Source organism: Pyxicephalus adspersus, chromosome 9 (genome assembly GCF_032062135.1).
Source record: "Pyxicephalus adspersus chromosome 9, UCB_Pads_2.0, whole genome shotgun sequence".
NCBI lineage: Eukaryota > Metazoa > Chordata > Amphibia > Anura > Pyxicephalidae > Pyxicephalus > Pyxicephalus adspersus.
In genome coordinates, this window is record NC_092866.1 from 34,686,718 (window position 1) to 34,698,901 (window position 12,184).

At 38.9% G+C, this 12,184-nt stretch overlaps 1 protein-coding gene across 1 annotated transcript in view; it reads left to right on the forward strand.

Moving 5' to 3' along the window:
* Nucleotides 1-5,738, forward strand: part of BATF2 (basic leucine zipper ATF-like transcription factor 2) — a 45,229-nt gene extending 39,491 nt beyond the window's left edge. The window contains exon 5 of the mRNA XM_072421371.1: nt 4,386-5,738. Within this exon, the coding sequence (XP_072277472.1) occupies nt 4,386-4,595 (210 nt within the window). The 3' untranslated portion in view covers nt 4,596-5,738. The remainder of the gene's footprint in view (nt 1-4,385) is intronic.
* The last annotated feature ends 6,446 nt before the right edge of the window (nt 5,739-12,184 follow it).

The following is a 12,184-nucleotide window of genomic DNA, read 5'->3' on the forward strand; positions in this document are numbered from 1 at the left end:
GGCGGCAGCAGCAACAGCATGAGGAGGAGGCGTTGGGCCCTGAGACAGAGCAAGGACGGCATTAGTAACTGGCATCTAGAGCTGGTTACTGGGCAAGTGGCAGCAGTAACAGCATGAGAAGGAGGCAGTGGGCCCTGAGACTGAGTGTCGACGGCATTAGTAACTGGCATCTAGAGCTGGGTACTGGGCAGGCAGCAGCAGTAACAGCAAGAGGAGGAGGAGGTAGGCACTGAGACGGAGTGTCGACAGCATTGAGCAGCAGTAACAGCAAGAGGAGGAGGAGGTAGGCACTGAGACGGAGTGTCGACAGCATTGGTAACTGGCATCTAGAGCTGGGTACTGGGCAGGCGGCAGCAGCAACAGCAGGGGAAGGAGGCGGTGGTCCCTGAGACGGAGCATGGACAGCATTGGTAAATGGCATCTAGAGCTAGGTACTGGGCAGGCACGGGTAAACAGCGGGAGTAACTATGACTCTCTTAAGGTAGCCAAATGTCTTGTCATCTAATTAGTTACGAGCATGAATAGATGAACAAGATTCCCACTGTTCCTACCTACTATCTAGCGAAACCACAGCCAAGGGAACGGGCTTGGCGTAATCATTGGTGAAAGAAGAACCTGTTGAACTTGACTCTGGTCTTCAACTGTACATGAGAGGTGTGGGATAAGTGGAAGTACGAAGAGGTTAAGACTGTAGAGGCTCCAATTATTGGTAAGAGTGAAGAGGCTGAGGCTTCCCCTCACATGGACAGTGTAGGGGTCGTAGCTATTGGAGACACTGCTGAATATGAAGAGGTTAAGACTGTAGAGGCTCCTAATATTGCTGAATGTGAAGAGGTTGATGCTTCCCCTCACATGGACAGTGTAGGGGCCTTAGCTATTGGAGACATTGGTGAATATGAAGAGGTTAAGACTATAGACGCTCCAACTTTTGCTAAATGTGAAGAGGCTGAGGTTTTCCTTCTCATGTACAGTGTAGGGGCCGTAGCTATTGGAGACATTGGTGAATATGAAGAGGTTAAGACTGTAGAGGCTCCACAGCTGAATGTGAAGAAGCTGAGGCTTCCCCTCATATGGACAGTGTAGGGACCGTAGCTGTGCTGCCTCCAGCAGTAATATTTCTGGGGATTTGTGTTATAGCTATGCTTTATGTTTAGGGTACTGTTCTACTGCCATCTTATGGTCTATGTTTTATTGTACTTATTTTAGCTATATGCCTCATCCCTTTTTATGAAGTCATTCCCTTCTTTTTTCATTGTAAGATTCTTCATGACTGTTGCTAGTAACATTTGCTGAGGCTAGGAAAGGAATATTTCTTTTGACCTGCAAATAGCTGTACATCTGCAATACCTGCACATATGTGAAAACTTGTTCATCTGTACATGCAACAATAAAGACTTGTGGATTCAAGGTGTTTGGTGAGTTCAAGCTATCTGAGGAAGATTGTCAGCAGTGGTTGTCTCTGTTTCATTGAGGCCAGGCATATAGGAAGAAGAGTCTGCTGCAGAAGAAGAGCCTGCTGCACTTCAGTCCCCCTCACTGTGAGACTCAGTACACAATATTCTCCACATGAAGTGGCTGTATGATTGTACTCCGCCCTCTCAATAAATCTACCAGTGTACTGGTGCTCTGCATACATCTCAGACCTGTTTGACAACTTGGGCTGCTGCCTCCAACAGTTTGCTGCTGCTGTCCTACACTGGCAGACTCCCGGGGAGTATGACCCCTGTCAGATGCAGCAGGTCGCCCAATGCCATGCCTTCCCCTGCGTCTACCGCTCATCTTTAACTTATTCGGGCAAAAATGCACCCGTACCAAGCGGTCTTCTTTGGTAAATAGCAAGAGGTATCAAACAATGAAATATCTGTATTTTTTTGGGAGAAATACAGAAATTTGTCTGGCCTTTTGGATATATAACACGTGCTATCAGATTTAAATAACTGTATTTTTTTTTAGAGAAATACGTACATTTTTCTGGCTTTGTGGATATATAGCAAGTGCTATGACAGTTAAATATCTGTATTGTTATAGAGAAATACAGACATTTTTCTGGCCTTTTGGATAAATAACAAGTGCTATCAGATTTAAAAATCTGTATTTTTTTTAGAGAAATACATACATTTTTCTGGCTTTGTGGATATATAGCAAGTACTAACACAGATAAAAATTTGTATGTTTTTGAGAGAAATACAGATTTTTTTTTCTGGCTTTGTGGATATATAGCAAGTTTGATCACAGTTAAATCTGTCTTTTTTGAGAGAAATATATTTTTTCTGGCTTTGTGGATATATAGCAAGTTTGATCACAGTAAATCTTTGTCTTTTTTTGAGAGAAAGAAATTTTTCAGGCTTTGTGGATATTTAGCAAGTTTTTATCACATTTTAATCTCTTTTTTTTTTTTTTGAGAGAAAGACAGAAATTTTCTGGCCTTGTGGATAGCTTGCAAGAGGTATCAGACTGAAATATCTTTTTTTGTAGAATAGCACAGAAATGTTTTTGCCTTTTTGGATAAGTAGCAAGATGTATCAAAAAGAAAAACTGCATGTTCTTTACCTGCAGTGCTAAATGGTTGTGACTTGGCTTTTACATCCATGTATGCTCTTGATTAACTGGGTTAAAGAAAAGGGCAAATTAAAAATAGCAAACTGGTGTTAAAAAAATGCTATCTACCATGTTTAACAGCCTTTGCCCATCTCTTGTCTTTGTGTTTGCCATTTATGGCCAACGGCTACAAATGGATACAAAAATCTTGAATTACTAAGAAAAAAGCATATGCCTTTTCACTGATGAGCCCGCAAAGCTGTCTATCTGTATTGCAGTTACTGTTTTAGATCACAGTAATAATAGTTACTAAAAGGTGACTTCCTTGGCAGCTTTAGAGTTGCAATGTACACCAGTTAAATGGTGGTACACGTGGAATCAAAATGCATTCTTTCTCTATTGCTTATAGAATCGACAATGGTTAGCTATTCACTAACTAAAAAAAAAAAATACATTTTATCCCAACCAGCCAAGATACCAGGGTCTTTGAATCTGTTCCTGCAATATCTGCAGCCAACAGTGGGTCACTGTGGAGAACATCCCTACCGCTGAACTGACTTTGGGCCCCCTTGGGGGTCCCTGTCAGCTGAGGAGGGTTCAAACCTTTGTGCAGCAGCACACTTTGCATCTCCATATGTATGAAAGGAGGTGGGAGGAAGGTTTCCATCATTACATCAGCGGCACCTGTGAGGGTGACCAGGGATAGGTATTGTTTTTCACTGGACCATCCAGATACTAATTCAAAGTGATGCCCAGTGCTAAATCCTCCACTTTCATATGAGAAATCTGCATGCAACTAGGGTACCTAATACTGTGAATCTGCCCACTACTAGTCTACTTGCCTGTTACTGAGGTACCTGTTACTGGGAAATCTGCCAGTCACTAAGGTACATGTTAGTGGGAATCTGACCATCACTGGGTTACCTGCCTGCCACTGGGGTACCCATTACTGAAACTTTTCTAGTAGCTAGGGAATTTGCTACTAGGAAATCTGTCTATTACTAGGATGCCTGTTGTTGAGAAATGTTTTGTTGGTAATATCTGACTATTGCTGAAATTGCTTGCATGTCATTGATTCCTCTCTGTCTTTGATAATATCTGCCTGTTGATGGTAATATCTGCATGTTTTTCTTCCTGGACAAACTCCTGGACAAAAATAATTTACCTCTTTTCAAAAGTTTCCAGGTATTGGCATAGTTGAAGAAGAAGCCAGGGAGTATCTTAGAACATCAAAGAAGCAAATGGCTAGACGTATTAGGGTCACAGTGCAGGAGCAAAGACTCAAATCAGTTCAGGGCATAGTGAATAGCTTAAAGAATAGCAGACTGGGAACAGTGCAGGAATTGTTGTAGATCTGAACACAAGGAGAAAGCAGGCCAGGTCAGGTCACATGGCCCAGGGTAGGAATGGAGAAGCAGGAGAGTGTGATACAGTGGGGAAGCAAAAAGCCGGGGGATATCATACCATCGTGGAGAATAAATGGGAGGAGATTAAGGCTCAACTAAATTAGTTGGTTTGTATATTAACAGTAGAATGGGGAATTATACCCGGTGAAATTTTCAGTGAAAATTGGTGTGGCCACTAAAGATGAAATTTGCATGTACACATTAATACTAATAGTTATAAGTTGATTCTAAGGAGCCCAACATTTGTTGTATAAAGTTAACATTCACAATTTAAAAAAATGCAGTTACATGAAGTGCTTTTATGTTTATTTACATATATGTTTGCATAAGAGCTGTGTGTCTGCATATAAGGGTGCATATGTACAATTAAACACTGAGAGTGTGGAGGTTGGCTGGTTGTACATTTAATAGCCTAAAAGATTTATTATTATGTCCCTGTAGGAGTTTGAGAGTCTAGAAAAAGATAACGCTGCACTGCGCAAAGAGATTCAGAGACTACAGAAAGAACAAGCATACTGGTCAAAAATCCTACAGCAACATGAAGACACCTGCTTACTTCTTTCTCCCGATATCATTTTGGAACTCCAAAAACCAGCACCTTTGCCTTCTCCCAGAGAAATAAACCAAATGTCTTTTGACTTTTATTTATAGTTTTCTTATCTCTGTGTTGTAGTATAAAATACACAAAACTGTTAAAAAAAAAAGAAAAGAAAAACAGCAGAGAAATCTTATGGAATTTTTCGCTATGAGAATTTACATTGTACAGGACCCCAGATTTTAGGCTTATGACACAGACTGATGCAGTGGGTAGGCTATGGGTTATCTTATACATATGCTACAACATTCACTGTTTTGATTTTTATTTTATATCTTCTTCTGTGTATGTTTACACTACCTTTACGCCTACTTTAGAGAGTAATAAATGCTTATAGAGGGTCATAACACATTTAAATGCATTTATAAGAGCATTTGAAGATATTTTAAAAGCAGATTGAATGAATTTATATGCATTGTACTGAAGTAGAAGCCAAATATGAAAAGTATTGGTTATTGAAAGCATTTATAAATGCCTATGAATGCTCCCATTTGTTTTTAATAGAGTTTAAATGCCCACTGATATCAATGGAGGCATTTATAAAAGTTCATATGGAGTTGTAGGCGTTTATAAGCAGGTTAAAAAAAATTAAACACGCTACAAGGAGCTTTTTCTTTAACGCTCAAAAATGTGCTGCCCACAAACAACCTGCTGGGAACTGGTCTATTGAAAAAAATTGAAATTTCAAACAAGGGTGTTTAAAACAGCCAAAAGACCCTAGAAGCTGCTGTAGTTTCTAAAGTAAATATGTTGCCAGGTTGAAACATATTTGATTAACAAAACAAAATTATTCCCATTGGGAAAAAAATTTACTTTCTAGACATGCCCTGTGAATCAAAGAAAGCATTACTTACTGGTTACAAGATAGGGCTTTAAATATCGTAGAGGGATGGAGAAAATTTGAAACATCATGTGAGTGCAAATGAATTATTGAATAAAAATTATATAAATAGAAATACAAGTACAATTATTTAGAATTACTGAATTCAAGTTGTTATATCTGATTTACATATAAAATGAAATCTCCTAAGGATGTTCTTCTGAGAAAGCATACACTGTGAAACGCATCAAGAATAATAAGAGATTATTAATTAGAGCTAATGTTTATGCAAATTCATATTCTATACAAACTGAAATGGTTGATATTGTAATTGTTTTTTAAGAATGTGTCTCAATTAATAAATTTTGTATAAAGTTTTTCTAATGAGTTTAATATTTTTAATATATGGTATTACCTCACCAGGGCTTAAAGTGATGTGCATTTCAAGATTTATTATTTAGGTTTGCAACTGTGTACTCTTGTATTGAACTGAAGTGAGGGATGTAGTGTAATAACACACGCACATATATATTTTGGTGTAGGGTGCATGAAAGTGAATTGCAGCACATTAAAATGTGCGATATGTTTACAATGATGTGCATGCTAATATTGGGGCCAAAAGCAGCTCTTTATGCACTTTAAAATAACAAGAACTATAGACTCACCACACGCATCAAAGCTTGGGCTATGTTCTTGAACAATTTTCCTAATGATGGCTTTTGACAATCATGAGTTCTTTCCAGGAAAAGCCCCAAATCTAAATGAATCTGGACATTAGTGAGAATACCAAATCCTCCACCGTTATTCACAACACATCTGCTAGAGAAAAGCTTAATTATGTCAAACTTTGAATTGGTTTTAGGTCTACTACTTTCCTTTTTAACTTCAAAAATGTATTTCCTCATAAAGGGCCCCTTGGAGTATGTTTGACCTTGTGATGTCTCCGTGTCAGATGCATCTCTACATATATTCTATATGTTGTACAGAGATCTATTTATGTCTGTTACAATATTTATAGTAACCTACTGACTATTGGAAAATGTTGTGTTTTGAAGTGGCTTGTGTCATTGTAGTTCCATTTTCACTAAAAAAAGGTATTTTAAAGCGGAATTAAAAAAAAAAATACTCACCTTTACTTCTGCAGAGCCCCTGATCCCTCTGTAGCTGTCCCTAATTAGGTCTAGCGCAGTCCTGAAATCCGCATTCGTCCCGGTACCGCCATCTTCTTCTGTGTTCTTTCTTCTTCCTGCTACATCATCCAATCTGGCACTGAGAAGGCCTGAGATTGGCATTTTTTTCCCATTAAAGGAAAAAGCTCCGATCTCAGGCATGGGCAGAAGTAGCTGCCAGAAGCATCCCAAGAGGCTTTGTGGACCTAATCTGTCTTTACTTACACAGTGGTAAAGACAAAAGGAAAGGGGTTTCACCCTTTTTAACAAAAAGGATAAATCCCCTCCCCTTCTGTCTAAAAAAAAAAAAAGAGGATGCTTTTTTTTTCTTTACATAAAGGGGTTGTCTACCATTTTATGTAAAGTAAAAGTTGTACTGATAAGTCCGCTTTAGGAAAAACAATTGACATGGCACATAGCTCATTTATTTTTAATGTGTTGCATTAAAGCGGAACTAAATTGAAAACAAAAAATGACACTTACCTTAAATCCTGCAGGTCCCTCGATGGCACTGGTCCTTCCTGCGATTGGGTCCTGCGTCATCCTAGAATTCCTCTTCATCAGCACCGCCATTTTCCTTCCTTCCTTCCTTTCTTGGTCTTCTTGGCACGTCACCCAATCTCGCACTGCACAGGTGCGAGATTGGGTGACGTATCCCGTTGTAAAGTGGGAAAAAAAGAGCTGAGAATATATACCGTTGTGTCCAAGAGATTCTGTGATTTGAGCAGCCATTTCTCTACACAAAGGAGTTGATTTACTAAAGGAGCATAGCCACACAGCAAAGTAAATTATCTGATTGCAAGGGATATGTCACTTAACTTAGTACATGAAGCTCTGTGGACTCCAGCCGATCAATTACATGCAATAAAAACATGATTGGACATTGTTTGGAATTGGTGAAAAGTGAATTTTACCACATTCACTAACCTACTTTATCCCTACCGAATTATCCCTTGTGGAGTGATAATTCACATGTAATGCAGGCAGTCATGTCTGGTGGGAGTGACTGACAGGGTGCTGCCTTCATCCTACCCCTCCTACCACTCTCCTTTTTTCTCCTTTTCCTTTCTCTCTTTCTTTTCATCTTCTCACAGCATTTCACTGAAAATGTCACCAGGCATAAATCCCTATTCTACCGTTATTAAACAAACCAACTAATATAGTTGAGCCTTGATCTCCCCCCTTTTATCCTCTACTATGAGAGGTAGCTGTCGCAGTTAGGCTTGGGTTAATTACTGTGAGTTTGTCCAGGAAGAATGACATCCAGATATTACCAAAACAGGCAGATATTATCAAAGACAGAGAGGAATCAATGACATGCAAGTCATTTCAGCAATAGTCAGATATTACCAACAAAACATTTCTCAGCAAACAGGCATCCTAGTAATAGACAGATTTCATAGAAAAAATTCCCCTTCTGCACATGTCCGAGATATCAGGCATGCGCAGAAGGGGCACCCAGAGCCTCCCGGGATGCATGACATAGGTATTGTAGGAGGCCCTGCGCTCGCATTCAGGCCCTGCTTTATCAATGAAATGCACGTGTGCTCCAATATACAAGGCGTTTTTCCGTGGGTCAGAGCTGAGTGCTAGTACACACACCTTCATTTGCCAGCCGGATTGCTGCCTTGATAAATGAGCAATAGGGGTAGTGAATCTGCCAATTAAGGCGATTAGTTTTCAGCTGTGTGATTAAAGAGGATCTGTTAAGCTGTCAATAGTGAGGTCATAGCAATTAATTAGCGCACACCTGCTCTCTATTCTGTGCACATCTACAGTCCATTACAGGTCAATTTGAATCTTTAATGCTTCATCTTCTTTTGGGTAAGTGCTACTTTTTTAGGTTACATTGTACTCATTCACAAAATTATTAATTTATTGTTACATTTGTTGCACTGTTTTCATACTTTTTGGTTTGCTTTGCAACACTGCAAACTAATTTAGGTCAAGCTGTATATATACTAGTTAACACTTCATAATCACACAAAAACACTTCATCATCACACAAAAGTATGAATTGTAAAAAAATTGTCACCAAGCATTTGTGATCTAATTAAAATTTAATTATATTTTGGCTTGATAGAAATCAAATAATTGAAAAAGGATTATTGCCAAAGATGTATCAAAAAACAGGGGGGGGGGGGGGGTCATCAAGTAAGTTTGCTTGGATGGTATGCATTGATGTGACTTTGTAATCCTCATTATTGTAAGTTTCATCTTTTGCTGCAATGTTTTTGTGCTTGGTTTGTAATGACAGTTTCTGTTGTTTAGCAAATCTTATGCAATGTTTTGTACCTTTTTTTAGAAATTAATATTCAGTACAAATGTCTGCATGGTTTCCACTCCAAACTGCTACTTGAACCCCCTGTTTGCCTTTGTCCCATTTTCAAATTCACATTGTCACATATTGGTTTTTGAATGTATTATGGACATATTTATTACTCCGACATTTGCACTCATGTTGATTTGCTGCCACACAACTCCTCTGTTCATTTGTGGTAGTGTTATAGGTTTATTGTCATTGTGCTGTGCTGCCTGAACTTAGCCGTATTTTTTACAAACACACTTCAATTTGCTGTCCAAACAGGTTGTCAATTAGTTGTCCAGCTGAGTTGCAAACTCATTCTAACACACCTGATGGTGATGGAAGGAGTTCAAGGTTGCCAAGCACAACATCAAACCACAATGATTGGCAAGCTCACACGCAGGGTCAAGCACTCTTACATACCAGATAGTATGCTTTATTTATGTGTCTACATGATTCTAATCATATTAGTAATTTTGTATGGAAAAATGCCAGGGACAATTAAACTTAGTGCCAAACATATTTTTTTGCTTTGTGCCAACAAACAAATTGTTTTTGCTCCTCAAACCAATGACCAGAATGTCAAAAGGTGTTTATGCCCCGCCAGGTCATCCATGACCTGTTCATCTTTCTGGAAGGTAAAATTGCAGCAAAAACCAAGAGAAGCTAGGCTGTGCCAAGAATGATGAGGCTCCTGGACACTCCATATAATTTAGGAAGGGAGTCCTTTCAAACCACGTCGCCCCTAATTTGTGCACTGAGCCAGTCTACAGGTTCCTGGGTGTTTATGAAGGTTTCAATGCCATTTTAGACCTTGGCCCACTATATATTCACTTCCTCACATCAGCTTGGGAGTGGAGGAACATAAAGGCGGATTTCTCCTTTAACCAGAGGCAATATCATACACGAATATACAGTAGTCGGTGATATGACATTCCAGAGGCTTGTCAGCACAGCAAAGGAATGTTATCACCCTGTAAATAAATAGATTACATTATTAGGATGTGTTAAGCAGCATGGTTAATTATGCTTTAGTGGTAACTACATGCTGCTGGATTGTATTTTTCATGCTTTTCTGGCTGCATAAGCAATGCTTGCCCAAATCTAAACTAAATTGCACTCTGCCCTAGTTTGGCAATGTGTTTTTGTAAAGTGTCACATAAAGGTCCACCTCTTACACAAATATGTCTGCTATTTCATTTGCTTAACGAATAAAGTGTGCTTGTTATGACTTCAACTCCTAGGTTGGTTTGTAACCCAAACATGATGTGCTGAAATATGTATTGCATGCATTGTAAACATATGTAAATACTCACCCGCAAAGACATTAGCAATAAGTTCATCCCTTACATGACGGCCCTCTGTTGTGCTTTGGGACCTGGAGGCAAGATGTTGATGTACCTCTGTCTCGAGTTCCTTTGGAATGTCCCAGGTATCACCATGGTGCAGGCCCAGGTTATGTAGGACGCAGCATGCCATGATGACTTGGGCAGCTTTCCATGGTGCGTACAGGAGCTCACCACCGGGCCGCCCAAGCACAGAAACTGTGCTATTAGCAGCCTGATGGTGTGCTCCACAACCCCCTGGCTTTTATGCAGAGCCTTGTTGTAATTATGCTCTGCTTCAGACCAGGGGTGACGCACAGCTGTCATAAGCCATTGAAGCTGCCCGTTTCCTTTGTCAGCTGTAAAAGGACAAACATAATACGTGTTAGTTCTTGGTATAGTATGTGTTCTGTGAATGCAGTTGTTGATTTTGAAATATTTATCTGCATACATATGGAAATTATATCCCCTATCAATGCATTTAAATATTCAATAAAAGAAGGTTCATGCACAAATTATAGCTAGTCACTCAAACAGTTTTATTAAGAAAACAAGGTGAAACAAAGTACACAGTAATATTGTTTGATATCTAAACACTGGAACTTCAATCAATGATATATACAGCACATGGGCATAAGGGTATTAGTAGTAAACCCCTGTAATATTCTAATAACTGCTTAGTTCAATACAACAAAACAAACAATATAACAATAATACCATGGACATATACTAGACAATATAGGAATGCAATTCAGGAATGTCTTGTATATGTCTTATATGTAAAGATGTCGATGGGTACCCCAGGAGCCTGATTCCCTAAGAACTTCCTAAGAACACTCCTGTTATTATCCTAGCTCCCCTTTTATATAGTTAAGTACCCCACTAGATTGTGATTAGGTAATGTAATTTGATGGACCTCCCAAGTAAATTTGATATATGAATCTCTTGCTGGAATCTAAGTTTAGGGGTCAACAAGAGGTCCAGCTGGGTCATCACCCCAATTCATCTGTTCAATTATGCATCCATCTTCTGCTGACTCAGGCTTGATGGATTTATTGCCCCTTGAAGGCCCTACTGGTGATCTGTTCTTTCATCTGTTTGTTTGTTGTTCTTTGGCAAACCAAACCCTGTATTGGTATTTACTACATTTTGGTATTCCTGTGAAGTCCTGGAATTAGAGACCCCCTAGGAGGACCAAAGGCGAGTACAAAGATAAAACAGGTTTAATGTTTAAACATCACATTCCTAGCCCTGCATTGCTGTATTGTGTCATGCTACTTAGATACAGTCTAACTATTGGGATATCTTTTACAGTGTACTAAATACATATATCCCCACCCACATATATATATATATATATATACACACACACACACATATCTATATACATATCTATTTACATATCCATAAACATTTACATATCTATTTACATATCCATAAACAATCTTTGGGTGCAACAGCAGTAACACTAGAGTTTTTTTTACAAAGGCTGGTAAGGGTTGTGCTCTTCGGTCACTTTATAGCTTTTTGGTTGTTAGGAGACATTGTTACTACTGACTACCACACTGAAGTACTGTGAGCTGTGAAAATAGTAATTATACTAGGGATTCCGGGAATATCTGAAAATTAGTTCTTCCCCCTGTTGGGTTAGCACAATTTATTTAATATCAATTATGTCTCACCAACAATAATGCTTTATCAGTATATACTGGTATATGTATACCAGACATGAGGTCATCCTAAAGAAATGCAGCATATCCTGTAAGGTTTAAGGATGATTATGGGTCAGTACTGGTCAAACACCAGCCATTGTCTTAGTTCCTTCCTGAGTAGTTAAAAACACAGAGCCATACCTAATGAAGGAGTCTTGACCAGAGCTTGCTGGATGCAACATGTTTCTTTGATCATCTGCCAAGTTATTGATTTCCAGCAGAATCTTTGGGTGAATTCAGTTTTCTTCCACAGCTAAGTATCTTTTGTTACCGTTTATTAATTATTATTACAGTATTGCATTGTTTTATCTATC